Source organism: Suricata suricatta, chromosome 9, assembly GCF_006229205.1.
Source record: "Suricata suricatta isolate VVHF042 chromosome 9, meerkat_22Aug2017_6uvM2_HiC, whole genome shotgun sequence".
NCBI lineage: Eukaryota > Metazoa > Chordata > Mammalia > Carnivora > Herpestidae > Suricata > Suricata suricatta.
Genome location: NC_043708.1, coordinates 91269869 through 91286273, shown reverse-complemented (window position 1 = coordinate 91286273; position 16405 = coordinate 91269869). Strand labels below are relative to the sequence as shown.

General features: G+C 33.9%; 1 protein-coding gene across 4 annotated transcripts in view; it reads left to right on the top strand.

Moving 5' to 3' along the window:
- Positions 1 to 16405, top strand: part of FAM214A (family with sequence similarity 214 member A) — an 85934-nt gene that overhangs the window by 63804 nt on the left and 5725 nt on the right. For 2 of the 4 annotated variants that reach the window (XM_029950555.1, XM_029950554.1), the window contains exons 7-11: positions 986 to 1105; positions 4244 to 4323; positions 5011 to 5119; positions 10755 to 10913; positions 15867 to 15935. In XM_029950555.1, coding sequence (XP_029806415.1) covers positions 986 to 1105; positions 4244 to 4323; positions 5011 to 5119; positions 10755 to 10913; positions 15867 to 15935 — 537 coding nt within the window. Of the gene's footprint in view, positions 1 to 985; positions 1106 to 4243; positions 4324 to 5010; positions 5120 to 10754; positions 10914 to 15866; positions 16031 to 16405 lie in introns of all 4 variants that reach the window. The other 2 variants (XR_003912931.1, XM_029950556.1) reach the window with 2 other exon arrangements.

The following is a 16405-nucleotide window of genomic DNA, read 5'->3' as shown; positions in this document are numbered from 1 at the left end:
TTCAACAGAATATGTTTCTAGCATGGATTGTATCAAACGGTAGTTTCCAATTCTCTAAAACTATATTTGTTACAAAAACAATTAGCTTTTCATAATCCTTTCTGATACTTAATAGGAAGGCTTAATTTGGCCATAGTAATTTTCAAGCTACTGAGATTCATTTTTTCATGCTCTTGTTTTAAATATAATCACACATTTATTAAGTGCCCAGGCAGTCTTCTGAATATTTTATACATGTTGACATACTTAATCCTTCCACTAAACTATGAGATTAGGTGTTATTACTAACTCCAGTTTGCAAATGAGGACCCTAGGACTGGAGAGGTTAAGTAACCTGCCCAAGGTCACAAACCTAGTAAGTGGCAGAGCCAGGACACAAATGAGTCTTTTCTGATTTTTATGTGTTGTTTCTCATGTTTGGGTTTAAGCTTTCCTAAATTCTTAAGAAGTAGCCTGTTTGTGTATCACATCAAAAACATGGTACTGCAATTTCATTAGATATATTTTTAAATTCAGATTTATTATGAATAACAATTATATTGTATTTATTTTATTATATTGTATTTATTGTATTGTATTTTTGTGTCATGCTCTACCAAGTTACATGCTTTGAGGTTGGCTATTAGTGACAGTTTTATATTTCAGAATACTCTTTTTCTACCTATGAGTAGTTGTTTTTTCACAAATTGCCAGTATCAAATATTAGCTTACCAGATGTTAGACTCTGAGTATTTATAAATATGAGCATATATTGATAGAGCAATTATATTTGAACATACTTTCTTTAGAATATTTGAGTTTATTCAGTATCTTAGAAAAAACTCTTAGACATATTTTTATTAAAGTGTGTATATGTGTGTGTAGATCTATATCTTATAGATTATTAACATTACCACCCAAGATATAATACCTCAGTACATATCAGGAATAAAACTAAAGCCAAAAATTACTTAAATATTATCATTAAAATTTATCATTTTTCTAGCAGAAGACTATACCACTGAAACATTCAAGTGTCTGGCAGAAACATAATTTTCATTCCTTAGATGGGACTTCAACCAGAGCTTTTCATCCTCGAACTGGATTGCCTCTTCTTTCAAGCCCTGTAAGGTTTTTTTCTTGTATTTCATATTTATACTTATAAATATCTAAAATATTTGCAAATTATTTTATCTGAACTGTAATTGAAAAAATTTAAATGCATTTAAAAGGAATTTCCAGTTAGAAAACATTTTATTTTTTTAATATATTTAAAAGCTATGTGTTAATATTAGAAAAGGCTAAAAATACCCCAAAAAATTAGGATTATAAAATTTCTCTGAAATTATTTTGTCTAATCTCTTAATTATTACTAAATACAAAGAAAATATTTAGTGTCAAATGGGTTTGTATATAGATAAATTTATATCTTAGCACTGGAGCTGGTTGACACCACCAGCTGGGTCATTTGGGAATCAAATTTGTGGTTGTTTTTGACTTGGAACCCATGCAACATCTTATTTTGAGACTTAGAAATTTCCCCACTCTATGTTTAAAAATAAATTTGTAGATCTATGTGTGATGCAAATGGAGGAGGGGCAGAGAACGAGGGAGAGAAAGAGAATCTCAAGCAAATTCTGCACTGCCAGTGCAGAGCCCAATGCAGGGCTCAAACTCACGAAACCATGAGATCATGATCTGAGCCAAAACCAGGAGTCAGACACTTAACCGACTGAGTCACTCAGGCACCCGACTTTATCTGTGTTTTTTAAATAAATTCAAAGGATACAATATCTGGCCTATGTTCAAGAAATAATTATTGAATAAGAGATCTAGAATTTAAATTTATAACTTGGACTTCAGGTGTTTATCTTAGAAAAGCTGCATTCCAAACATTTTAAAATAACCCCAAACATTTGACCTAGGTATGAGGGGCTTTTGAAAGACCCAAGTGATTAGGAAAAAAGATTGGCCAGCATCATACAAATATAAAGGGCATTGTAGACTTTTGTTCAGCATGGTAGACTGAGTTTATTTAGAAACACTCTTCCTCCTCAAACACAGAAATCATAGATAGAATATAACCTTTAAGGGGCGTCCGGCTTCGGCTCAGGTCATGATCTCGCAATTTGTGGGTTCAAGCCCTGTGTCGGGTTCTGTGCTGACAGCTAGCTCAGAGCCTGGAGCCTGTCTTTGGATTCTGTGTCTCCCTCTCTCTCTGACCCTCCCCTGTTCACGCTGTCTCTCTCTCTCTCTCTCAAAAATAAATAAAACATTAAAATATATATGTATATATGTACAACCTTTAATACAAAATGGTACATAATACCTGATATAACCTTTAAGTACAAAATATTACATAAGAGAAAGAAAGATAAATCTCCAAATACTAATTGGAGGCAAGTTATGGCCCTCTGGGATATCTGAACCTAGGGTTTAATGCATCTGCTGGGACAGGTACAAATGTGGTAGGAATGCGAGAACTTAGGGACTTGAAAAATAACTAAATAGAAATTTTACATATGAAAAATATTTTAATTGCTGTGTACACACGTGTGCCTACATATACAGAAGGATTAACATTGAATCAGAATCAGCTGAATAGCAGTGTAGTGATGAGTGAACAGGTACTAAGAAAGCATCTTGAATAAAGTACAGAAAGGAAGAGAGATGTAAAATATGGAAGAGCCATGGAGGATAAAATGAGATACTCTATATAAGTCAAGTACAAATTCTAGAAGTAGGCCTAGGTGGAACAGTATTAGAAGAAATGAAGGTAAAGAACTTTTCAGAATTGAAGACTTGAGAGTTTAGATTGACAAGTTCACATTAAGTTCTTTTTTATATATAATTTTTAAAAAAATATTTTAACATATTTTTGAGAGAAAGAGACAGAGTGTGAGTGGGGGAGGGGCAGAGAGAGAGGGAGACACAGAATCTGAAGCAGGTTCCATTCAGGCTCCAAGCTGTCTGTACAGAACCCAGCGTGGGGCTCAAACCCACAACTGTCAGATCATGACCTGAGCCAAAGTTGGATGCTTAACCGACTGAGCCACCTAGGCGCCCCTATATAATTTTTTTAAAGTTTATTTATTTTGAGAGAGTGAGAGCACAAACAGGGGAAGGACAAAGAGAGAGGGAAAGAATCCCAAGCAAATTCTGCAGGGTCAGCACAGAGCCCGATTGATTTGGGGCTCAAACTCAAGAAACTGAGATCATGACCTTGAGCCAAAATCAGGAGTCAGACATTTAACCAACTGAGCCACCAAAGGGTCCCCACATTAAGTTCAGATTACAAAAAACAATCATGGTGCACTTGTGAAAATCTCAAAAATATTGAGATTGTTTAGATTTTCAGTATTATCTCTTCTTAGCCACTAATGTACTGTATACAGTACATATTTAATATTCTAGGAACAAGTCTTTCTAACTTGCATATTGCATGTTGTACCTTTAATTTACATTTGGGTCTTTTTTGTAGGATATTTTCAGCTAGATGGTGGTTTGATCATGGTCTTAAATGTAATGTGGTATACAGTGGTGGTTGAACACCTGGAGTAGTATTTTTCAAACCTATTCTCTGTGAAGCCTCAGGGTTCTTAGAGATGTACAGTGGGGTAGGAATGGACAAAGAAAGCAGCAAAGTTGGTAGGACCCCAGGTTCCCATCACCATTTAATTCTTTTTGGTTTATTTTTATTTTTAAGCTATAAGTCTTTTATTCCCCCCACAAAAACCCACAATACAGTCAACCTTTGAACAACATGTATATAATACATATAATATACAAAATACGTGTTAATAGGCTGTTTATGCTATTGGTAAGGCTCCCAGTCAACAGTAGGCTATTGGTAGTTAATGTTTGAGGGATCCAAAACTTTTTGTGGATTTTCAACTACAGGGGCTGGGAGGCGTGGTTAGTGCCCCCTAATCCCTGTGTTGTTCAAGAGTCAACTGTATAAAAAATAAAAGTCTTATTATATATTGGGATTCCATGTAAGATTTGGTTTTAGAAAAAAACAAATTATGCTTCCTAAAAAGTCAAAACATAGTAAAAGTGCTTTTATTAATCATTTGTTTTTTCCCACCAGTTAATAAAATGAGAACAAAAAGACAATATGTAATAAAGAGTATGCTTGTAAGTAGACTGGAGAGAAGTTACAGTATTTGCAAGATATGCTTAGCTTTCATTTGAAAAGTGTTCTATCAATTCAAGAAAAAATTATAGTCTTTTTAAATATCACAAATGATTGTTTTGACCTTAGGTTCCTCAAAGAAAGACACAATCAGGTTGCTTTGATTTGGATTCTTCATTACTGCATCTGAAAAGCTTATCATCTAGAAGGTATTTATATTAAAACAAATTTGTGTTTTTGAAATAATATTCTACTCATTTCTACTCTTGTTTAATAAATAATGTTTAAAAATCACAATTCTAATAGAAATGTTATTTTCTAGTTATCATTTTCAATATTAACTTCACACACAGTTATTAAGGATGAAGGCAGAAATTTAAAAATGAGTAGCTACTACATATTGGTCATGATAATCAATACATTGGCTTTCACAAAGTAGGTTTGAATATTTCTGATCATTCACCTCCTTTACCTTACCCTTCTTTGCAAAAAAAAAAAAAAAAAAAAAGCCTTGGAAATGTGTCCATGTTGATGAATAATACTCTCATTATTTTCTTTAGTCACATAATTTTGCCTTTATATTCTCATTTTTAACTGAAAATGAAGATTGATAAAGAAGGCTGTGTTATAGTTCTAGTAGATGCCACTGTGTGGCATATTATAAATTCTGTCTTGAAACCTATAATATTATATTTCTGTCAAATATTATAACAAAGACCATAAAATCTATCAGGATTTTAAACTAGATATTTCATATCTTAAAATTAGGTTAGATTAATTTTTTATCATGTAGTTTAAGTAAAATTGATCATATTCTTCTAATTTAATTTTATGCTAAAAGTAAATTAGAGAATACTGTGCTTAATGTCTTCATTTGCCGATTTTCTTTTTAATAGTTCTCGGCCGTGTTTAAACACTGAAGATGATCCAGATATTCATGAAAAACCATTTCTGAGTTCTAGTGCTCCACCTATAACAAGTCTTAGTCTCTTAGGAAATTTTGAGGTAATGTTTCTAAAAACTATTTTAAGAGTTGAAGTTTCTTAACCTAGACCCAGGATGTTATTTATGTCATTTTTTTTGTGAAAGGGAAATAAATAAGTGGATTATATTATTCAAAGTCTCAAAATCACCTTATTTCTTTTCTTTTCCTTTCCCCTTTCCTTTTTGTGAGAAGTGAAGTTAGGAGAATTGTTGGTACTGACATTTTAGAACTGGGCGTTTTGTAGGGGAGTTAAAGGACTTAGGTAAAGTGGAATGAGGTGTCTGTTACTGTAGCCAGAGTAGGGACTTGACCACATCTTACCTGGTCGTACTGGTTCTGAGACCCTGGAAGGAGGATGGTGGGCTGATAGCAGCCCTTTCATGATCAAGGAGGTTGATTTTCAAAATCAAAATTTTTTTTGTACTCTATTTGTAACTTTTTAATAAATCTAAATCTATTCTTTTTTTATTTTTATTTGAGAAAGGGAGAGCAAGCAGGGGAGAGGGACTAAGAGAGAGAATGAGAATCTTAAGCAGGCCGCATGCTTGATGCAGAGCCCAATGTGGGGCTTGATCCCACAGCCTTGAGCCAAAATCTGGAGTCACATGCTCAACCAATTGAGCCACGCAGGCACCCCCAAATATCTTCTAAAATAAGATTATTTAAAAAAATTGAATGGTTAGTCTCAAATAATGTGGTATTTCATTTAATAAGAATATTTTTACTTGGGATCAAATGTACTATGGTATTAGTTGTTTTTAATTAGAGAACAGCCTTGAACATTAAATCACTGTGTTGTGCACCTGAAACTAATACTGTATGCCAACTACACATTAATTAAAAAAAAAAAGAAAAACAACCTGAAACATGAACCTGTAAATGGTGTTTTTTAAAAGTAATTTAATTGGTAGTTTTTTCTGGGAAAATAATTTTAAAATAGTAGTTTTAATTTAAATAGCTTTACTGGAATTGTGGCAGTTTGATATGTTAACAAGTGCACTGTATTTAAAACTATATTTTAATTTTGAGCCATCTTTCAAGTTTTAAAATTAAAAAGAGTTATAAGTTTATTTCTTTTCCAGTCATTTTCAAGGTATTCAGAGATGTTGAGCTCTGTATTCTTTGTCATTTTTTAAAATGTCATGAGGCCATTGTGAGTGTCACTTATTCTGCAACCTTTGTATTAGAAGAAAATGTGTGAGTGGGGAAAAAGAACATCTGCTATGTGAAAATCTTAGGAAAGAAAAGGTGGTTATAAGATCAGTACACTGGAATGTTATTTGTGCAGATATGCATACATGTTCACTTGACTTCACTAGAGAAATACAGAGAAGTTCTGAGACTGTCCAACCCATAAATCCTCTTTAATTTATAGTTGTCCTTTGTATCAAGAGTTTATTGATTTATACAGCGATAAACCACTATATACCACTATTTGTTTATTCACTCACTTGATTCTAGACATTTGGGTCATTTCTAATTTGGGGCTATTACAAATAAAGCTGCTGTGAGTATTCATGTATGCATTTTTGTGTGGACATAAGATTTCATTTTGTTTGGGTAACTACCTAGGAATGGAATGTCTAGGTAGTATGGTAGGTATATCTTTAACTTTTTAAGAAACTCCCAAACTATTTTCCGAAGTGGTTATACCATATTAAAGTCCTACCAGTAGTGTATAATGGTTCTAGATCATCTATCTCCTTGCCAGTGTTTGCATTGGTTAGTCTTTTTGCATTTTAGCCACTCTAGTAGTTATGCAATACTACTGAACTGTGGTTGTAATCTGTATTTCCTTAATAACTCATACTGTTAAGCCTCTTTTCTGTGCTTCATCATTTAGCTTTGCTTTCCCAAGTAAGGACGTATTTTCTCTAATTCTGAGGTTTCAATTTATATATTTGAAATAATGTCTTTTGAAGAGCAATAGACTTTCAAAATATTTTAAAATTTATTTTTATTTATTTTTTGAGAGAGAGAATGAGAGAACGTAAGCAGAGGAGAGAGACAGAGGGAGAGAATCCCAAGTAGGCTCCACACTTAGTACGGGCCTGACGCTGGACTCCAGCCCACAGCCCTGGGATCATGACCTGAGCAGAAATCAAGAGCTGGACGCTCAACCAACTGAGCCGCCCAGACACCCCTGAAGAGCAATAGATTTTAATTTTAATTTTGTTAATATCCAATTTATTATTTTCCTTTATGGATCTTAATTTTGATGTTGTATCTGAAAAATCTTTTCCTAACCCAAGGCTTCTCAACCATGGCACTGTTGATATTTGAGCCAGATAATTCTTTGTTACAGGATCTGTTTCGTACGTTGTAGGATATTTAGTACAATCTTCGGCCTCTATCCATTAGAGTTCAGTACCATCATCTGCCCCTAACCCCCTAGCTATAGCAGTAAAAAATGTCTGGTCTAAACACTCACATATGTACCCTGCTTGAGATCTATTTACCTAACTCTGGCACAAAACTTTTTCCTACAAGTTTTATTGTTTCAGTTCTTAGATTTAGTTGTGTGGTCCATTTTGAGTTGATTTTTATTTATGATAAGTAGTTTATCGTCAGGTTTCATTTTATGAACATGAAACCCAATTCTAGTCTTGACATGAACTAATGTGAGTTCTTTAACATGTTATTCTTTCTTTTTTTCTTAAATTTTTAATGTTTATTTTTGCGAGGGGGAGAGAGAGACAGACTACAAGTGTGGGAGGGGCACAGAGAGAGGGAGACAAAGAATCCAAAGCAGGCCTCAGGCTCTGAGCCGTCAACACAGAGCCCAACCTGGGGCTCAAACACACAAGCTGTGAGATCATGACCTAAGCTGAAGTCAGATGCTTAACCAACTGAGCCATCCAGGTCCCTATTTTTTCTTAAAAATGCTTTAGCTACTGTAGATCCTTTCCCCTTCATCATGCAAGTTTTAGAGTTAGCTTATCTATTTTGACAAAACAGACTGCCAAGATTTTATTTGGATTACATTGATAATAGATCAATATGTGGAAAAGTCAAATCTTAAGAATATTAAATCTTTTTATATTTTTAAGATTTTTTTTAAGTAATCTGTAAACCCAATATGGAGCTCGAACTTACAACCATGAGATCAAGAGTCACATGCTCTACCAACTGAGCCACTCAGGTGCCCGAAAATGTTTCTTATACCTAGCAAGTTAACCCTAAATTGTTACAGGTGATTATGTCATCAAGTGAGCTTGAGAGTGTTAAGATTTTAAGTCCTTCTCTATGACTCGCACCTTGAATAGGTTCTATGAAGGGTAAGAAAATTTTTATCATACCTGCTCTGATAGAATATAGTTTTATTTAGAGAGAGAAGTGTAACATATTAAATAATTAGGTTTCACCAATGGTGAAGTTTAAGGATAGTTCAGTGTGGGTGGGAATAGTGAGAGGAGGCCAAATTTCATAGGATTGTAGAAGATTGAGAGCAAAAAGTTGATTTCAATTTAGATGAACATCTGAATGAGGACATATAAATGGTAGCAACCATATTTTTTTGACGTGTCATTTATTTTGTTTATTTTTAGTCTATTTTAAATTTAATTTAATTTTAATTCCAGCATAGTTAACATACAGTGTTATATTAATTTCAGGTGTATAATGTAGTGATTCAACAATTCTATACATCAGCCTATGCTCTTCAATGACAAGTGCACTCTTTAATCACCATCACTTATTTCACCCTTCCCTCCACCTACCTCTCCTCTGGTAACTATCAGTTTGTTCTCTATAGTTGAGAGTCTTTCTTAGCGTAACTCTGTCTCTTTTTCCTTTACTTGTTTTGTTTCTTAAATCGCACGAGTGAAATCATATGGTAATTGTCTGATTTATTTTGCTTAGCATTATACTCTGTAACTCCATCTATGTTCCTGCAAATGCCAAGACTTCATTCTTTTTTTTTTTTTGGTTGAATAATAGTCCATTGAACACATGCACATACACACGTGTGTGTGTGTGTATATGTGTGTAGCATTATATATACACATATATAATATGTGTGTGAGGATATATATGTGTGTGTGTGTGTATATATATAGCAGCCTCTCCTCTCTTCCAGGAGTTCTATGGTTTTAGGTGTCTGACATTTAGGTTTTTAATCCGTTTTGAATTTATTTTTGTGTATGGTATAAGAAAGTGGTTCACTTTCATTCTTTCACATGTAGCTGTCTAATTTTCCCAACAGCATTTGTTGAGGAGACTGTCTTTTTCCCACTGGATTTTCTTTCCTGCCTTTTCAAAGATTAACTGACCACATAGTTGTGGGTTCATTTCTGGGTTTTCTATTCTGTTCCTTTGACCTAGTGTGTTTATTTTTGTGCCAGTACCATAGTATTTTGATTACTACAGCTTTGTAATATAACTTAAAGTTTGGAATTATGATGTTTCCAGCTTTGCTTCTCTTTTTCAAAATTGCTTTAGTTGGGGCACAGGGGTGGCTCAGTCAGTTAAGCATCCAACTTACGATTTTCACTCAGGTCGTGATCTCACAGTTCACGGGTTTAAGCCAATATGGAGCTCCACACTAACATTGTGGAGCCTGCTTGGTATTCTCTCTCTCTGCCCCTTGCTGGCCCTCTCCTGCTTGCACACTTTCTTAAAATAAACAAACTTTTAAAAATTTCTGTGGTTTTGGGGGTCTTCTGGGATTCCATATAAATTTTAGTATTTTTTCTCAAGTTCTGTGAAAAATGTTGTTGGTATTTTGATAGGGGTTGCATTTAATATGCAGATGTTCTGGGTAATATAGAAATTTTAACAATATTTGTTCTTCCAATCCATGAGAATATAATATCTTTCCATTTTTTGTGTGTCCTCTTTCATTTCTTTCATCAGGGTTGTATAGTTTTTATAGTACGGGTCTTTTCACCTCTTTGGTTAGGTTTCTTCCTAGATATCTTACTATTTTTGGTACAATTTTAAGTGGGATTGTTTTCTTAATTTCTCTTTCTTCTGCTTCATTGTTAGTAAAAAGAAAGGCAACAGATTTTTGCACACTGAGTTTGTATTCTGACATTTTACTGAATTCATTTATCAGTTCTAATAGGTTTTTTGGTGGAGTATGTAGGATGTTCTAAATATGGTATCATGTCATCTGCAGAGAGTGATAATTTTACCTCTTCCCTACCAATTTGGATTCCTTTTTTTCTTTTTATTGTCTAATTACTGTCCCTAGGACTTTAGAGTGAATATCCTTGTCTTGTTCTTGACCTTAAAGGAAAGATTCTCAGTTTTTCTTCATTGAGTATGATTTTGGCTGTGGGTTTTTACTTAAGGCCTTTATTATGTCAACATATGTTCCCTCTACCTCCTTCATTGAGGGCTTTTATTATGAATACATATTGTATGTTATCAAATGCTTTTTCTCCATCTATTGAAATGATCATATGATTTTTGTCTTTTATTGAAGTGACTATCATGTTGATTGATTTGCAAATACTAAACCATCCTTGCATTCCTGGAATAAATCCCACTTAATTATGGTGAATGATTTTTTTAAATGTATTGTTGGATTCTGTTTCAGTAGCAACCATTTTTCTGGTACCAGAAATCATAGTAATGTATTAATTTAAATGAAAAAAGAAATGAATGTGTCAACTTCTAAAATTTGTTTCTTAAATTTATTTTGTCTTCCAGGAGTCTGTCTTGAACTATCGTTTAGATCCTCTTGGTATTGTTGATGGTTTTACTGCCGAGGTAGGGGCAAGTGGTATTTTCTGCCCCACACATTTGACCCTTCCAGTTGAAGTATCATTCTACAGTGTTTCAGATGATAATGCTCCCTCTCCTTATATGGCAAGTATTTTTTAAAAATGTCTTTGTCTGCTAAAATAACCAACTTAATGGCAAATATCTTTAAATTTTAAAAAAATTAATCCTGCATCATGGTAATACTTGAAAACATAAAGCATTTCCTAAGAGAAAATTGAAGGCTGAATAGAAACGAAAGCACCAACATGTTACCTCACAACTTCCTTCTGAGCTAGCTCTAGCAAAATATAATCCTCTTTTGCATTCGAGGTTCTATTGAAAACTTACTTGTTTCTATGTGATTTAAAAACATGATAAATCTTTGATTAGTAACATTGTGATTTCATATTTTGCTGAGTTCACACAAATTTTCAGGTACTCACTGTATACTCTGGTCCCATAAATGTTGCCTTCACATGTGATCCTCATTTTAGGAAGATTTAGGTAAAGATTTGGTGAATTAAGTCTTCTGTAAGACTCTTTCACTCTCTTTATCCTGTTTGTTTTGAGACTGTTTTTTTCTAACCCTAACATTGTTGAGAATACTCGCTATTTCTGTTTTCCACACTAATGTTCTAGTGGAGAATAAGATAGCTAAGTAAGAGCACAGTTTTGAGCCTATGATCCTATGATTACAGCTTTCCCATTTTCTTATTATCTCTGGAGGATAAAATAAGCCTTTAACTGCAAAAATGATACTAGGTTTTGGTGCATGTTTGGTATCAGCCCTTTTACAAAAGACAAAGAAACAGAAGTGGCTAATAATGCAAATCTGTACAAAGTTTACAGTAATGGTATCAAGTAAGTGGTCAGATCTGTGTTTTCATGTTAGGTCTTACTTAGAGAAATACAAACTGCTACAGTTATAGAAGTATACAGCTCTGGCCTTGATATTTGAATTTCCCAGCTTACCACATGGCCCAATTGCTTCCTCTCCTAATACCTTTCCAAAACCTTCTAGATTTTCAAGACCTAACAGTTGTGAAAAGGGAGTTCTATGTAATTGAAAACAAAAGAAAGGAAATTATGCATTTTTAGGGACCTAAATATAGCCTACTCATTGTTGACCTGGTTTGCTCAAGGAAAGTTGCTTTAGATTTACTCCATTCTAAGGGTAAAAATTTTAGACAAGAGCCTGATCAGTGTTTCATACTTCGAATGAAAAAACACAGTGATGTCTGTCCATTTATTCAGTTTTCTTTTACCAGTAATCCTTAACACTTGTGGATCATAACCCATAAAAAGGCATAATATTATTATCAAAAACAGAGACCCACTCCTTCACAATAAGGAGTGATCTATAAGCCTCCTGTTATTCATTTACCATGGAAAGTTGTATCCACTTTTCCAGTATAATTTTGGAAAAATAACATCTAGTTTGGGATAATTAATAACATATAATGTACAATTGAGAGAAGCTCAGTATCAGAATAAAGACATCATACTGGCATGCTTACAGTGTTCGAATAGAGCTGTAAAGATAACCATTTTGTTTTACCAGGACATCAACAAGCCTTATCAATTTCACATATTCGATTGGCACTTACTATTTAGAGAATGGAAAGATGAGGTCTACAATATTGTAATCTGTCATTAATGTATAAAGTCCCGGACTAATGACCATTATAGTGGCTTAGAAACAAGATAAGAATGAATGGCTGAAATCAGCTCAAAAATATACTTTTTGAGTGAAATTCACAAGCAAGAGAGAATTTGAACTATGCTTTTTTAAAGCAGAATAGCATTAATCTTTAACCTTGGTTGACATTTAAAAAGATAGGATTAAGTGATAAAGAGTTTTGTCACTGTCTCCAAAAGTACACACGAATGATTATAACTTTTGAATAGATATTGGAAACAGTATGAAATCAGGTTATTGAGCTGAGTTAGTCTGTCCTTTAAGCATCCCTGACTGACTTGGTTAAGTGTCCAACTTCAACTCAGGTTACAGATCTCACGGTTTGTGAGTTTGTACCCAGCTTTGGGCTAATAGCCCAGAGTCTGCTTAAGATCCTGTCTCTCTCTGCTCCTCCCCAACCCCCCTCTCTCAAAAATAAATTAAAAATAAATAAACCAAACAAACATTAAAGAATCCCTGAGTTACTTTTCTTTGATAATATTCTTCAGTAAACTTTCCATCATGTAATTAAATTTTTTCTTTTAGCTTACTCATTAGGAATGGGTCCCTTTTGCAAATGAACCAGTCCACCAAATCTTAGACCACAAGTCTTTCCTACTATAAGTTAATAAAATTAATCATGTTTCTTCAGGGAATCTTCTTTACATTTTGTTAGTTTAGTGTGTTTTTAAAGGATTGATCACGTTTTGATAAGATAATATATATCACAGACCAGCAGAGCTAAGATACCAAATTCCTACTTATTACCTTGGGACTTCTCATCACAAATAATACAAACGACTCACAAAGGTAAAATTACAGAGAATTCTGTCTTTGTGGTATAGAACTGGTACAGGACTTTTCATGAAATAATTCTTTAAAGATTAACTCAAAAAGCCATATATCATCTCTCTCCAATTAGGGTATCAGTGATAAAAATGTTCTCCAGCTGTTATATAACAATATTTCACTGTTTAGAAACTATTGAATAGTGGAAACAGGTAGAATGGTCTAAAGAAAGTATGCCGGTGGTAAATTCATAGTACGACTTCAGTTATTATCAGATTAACGGGACCATATATTATCTTTCTCTATTTGCAATTCACCAAAGTAAGGTAAACTTTTTCAGTTTACTTATTGCATGTTCTCTAGAGCAGAGTAATTTGAGGAGTTTTTGTGTAAGATTTTAACTCCATTCAGTTTATCTTAACCTATTTCCATTGTTAAATGCTAGATGAAAATGTATTTTTCTTTAGGTTAAATAAAGTAACTTTTGGGGCACCTGGGTGGCTTAGTTGGTTAAGTATCCAACTTCAGCTCAGGTCATGATCTCACAGTCGTGCATTTGAGTCCCACATTGGGCTCTGCACTGACAGGAAACCTGCTTGGAATTCTGTATCTCTCCCCATCTTTCTCCCTATCTCTCTTACCTCTCCACTGCTTGCACTTTCTCTCTGTCTCAGAATTAATAAATAAACCTTAAAAAAATAAATACAATAAGTATAATTTTTATAGGTAGAAACATGAATATGCTGACCATCTAACTAAATTTTAATAAAGTTACAAATAATTTCCTAATTTCTAAAATTCCTAATTTTTCTTACTTATCTTACATCATTTAGAGATGGTTATAAAGTGTTGGGTTAAACTATAAGGTTTAAAAATACACATACTGTCTTTATAAATTGATTTAAGGGGCACCAGGGTTCCTGAGTCAGTTGAGCATCCGACTTCGGCTCAGGTCATGAGCTCATGGTTCGTGGGCTCGAGCCCCACGTCATGCTCAGTGCTGACAGCTCAGAGCCTGGAACCTGCTTCAGATTCTGTGTCTCCCTCTCTCTCTGCCCCTCCCCCACTCATGCTCTGTTTCTGTCTCAATAATAAATAAACTAAAAATAAAAAATAAGTTGATTTAATTACTGTTACCATGTTCTGAAAACTATTAGAATTGTTATGTATTAAAGGAAATAAGTATAGACTTGGTAGTAGTTTTGCCCTACCAGTTTTCTTACCTGTATTTAGGGGAAGGTGGCAAGGAAAGAACAGTAATGTATTGCCTATAGCAATGTGATGATGAAAGGTAGCAATTATTTGGATATATTTCACTTTTCTTTTCTGGAACTAGGAAGAAGAGGGGCTTTATATGCTATAACTTTTTTTTCACATAAAGCGGATCGTAAGGAATTGTTAAAGCTTCGTTGCTGTTTTGGTTAGGGATGCAGTTTGTCTTCAGGCTGCTTTTATGCTTTAAATGACCATGTGGTAAATCAGATTAGACAAGAACAACATATGTCCTTTCAGTGCCCATTTACACAAACATTTCCTAATATCAATGTGTTAATTTAACAGTCTGAGTATGGCACTTGACTGACATAGCAGTCTGGCCCTCCCTTTCACCTTTGTGCACTTTTTTTTTTTTTTTTTAGCCTATCAACTGTGGTCTGTCTTACAAGTAACAGCAAAGAGGTCTAATGGGACAGTCCTGCTTTATATTTGCTGTTACCTAAGTTGACATGTTTGGGCATGCACAATGTAAAATGATGGGATATGAAATGCAAAGCATGCAGTTATTCCACTTAACTACTCGAAATTATTTTCCAGTTAAAACCAATGAACCAGCCTCCCTTTCCTAAAGCTGTGTAAGAATGAAATCTCACAATTACCACCTGTGATTATTTGATCATTTTAGTACTCTAGAAACTGGCATACATTCAATTCTAGTTTTCCTTGTTTTAATTTATATCTGTTTCCCATTGTTTTGGTTTCTGTATTGATTAGAACATCCTTCTCAGAAAATTACTTCCTGTGTTATAAAATGTATAGTACTTCTTAAACTTTAATGTGCATATTATATCATCTGGAGGATCTTAAAATACAGCTTTGATTTGATAGGTCTAGGGAGAAACTATAAATTGTGCATTTCTAACAAGTTTATAGGTGATGCTGATGATGCTGGTCTATCTCTAGTCAGAAATCCATGTATGTAATTTAACTCACTGACTGAAGAATTAACTACAGACACTTCTGCATTCCTGACTTTTTATATGTCCAAAGAACAATAAATTGGTTGCTTCTTCATTTCTCTCCTTCAGATGATACAAGGAAATAATCCTACCTTCTCACTGTATTCCCTTTTTAAGGAACTTCTATATTGTATATATTAATAGAAATTTTGACATCTCCAGGAAGAACAGTAAATTGTTTCCTTTGAGGGGGAGACCCTCACTATTTAATACTCAGAATTTATCTATTGATGGGAATGTTTTTGCACACAAGTATAATTCTAAAATTTTAGTAATTACATGATTTATTATACTTATTTTATTCTTTCATATACATATGCATCAGTTTGTACTCAATTTGTCTTCTTTTATTTTAAGGGTGTGATTACTTTAGAGTCCCTTGGTAAAAGGGGTTATCGAGTACCTCCTTCAGGAACAATACAAGTGGTATGTGTTTTATAGTCTACAATTGCAATAATCATTCTCTCACATACATATAGAACTTAGCCCTTTCTCCTGCTACTGCTGCTGCAACAACTTTGGTAAGTAACAGTGGGGCTGCAGCTTTCTTTGGAGTTTCCCTGCTCTGCCCCAGGAATGGCCATGTGGGGACCTCCATAAAAGGAAAGCATTAATAATGTAATCAAGGTGAATGCTTTAGAAAAATAGTACATGACAGTTTATCTCTAGTCAGAAATAGAACTGTTTTCAGTGTAATGAGAACTTAACATTACTAGTGCCTTCTATTTAATATAGTCAGACTGAGATTGACCTATTTAAAAGGAGACCGCAAATACTAGTATTGCTTTGGCAGGAAAACTTGGGAAACAAAATTATCCCTGGTGTAATAATGTCTAAATTAGTCTACTAAAACGGTTACACCAAGTAGAAATGTATTCTGACAGATGTGAGGGCAG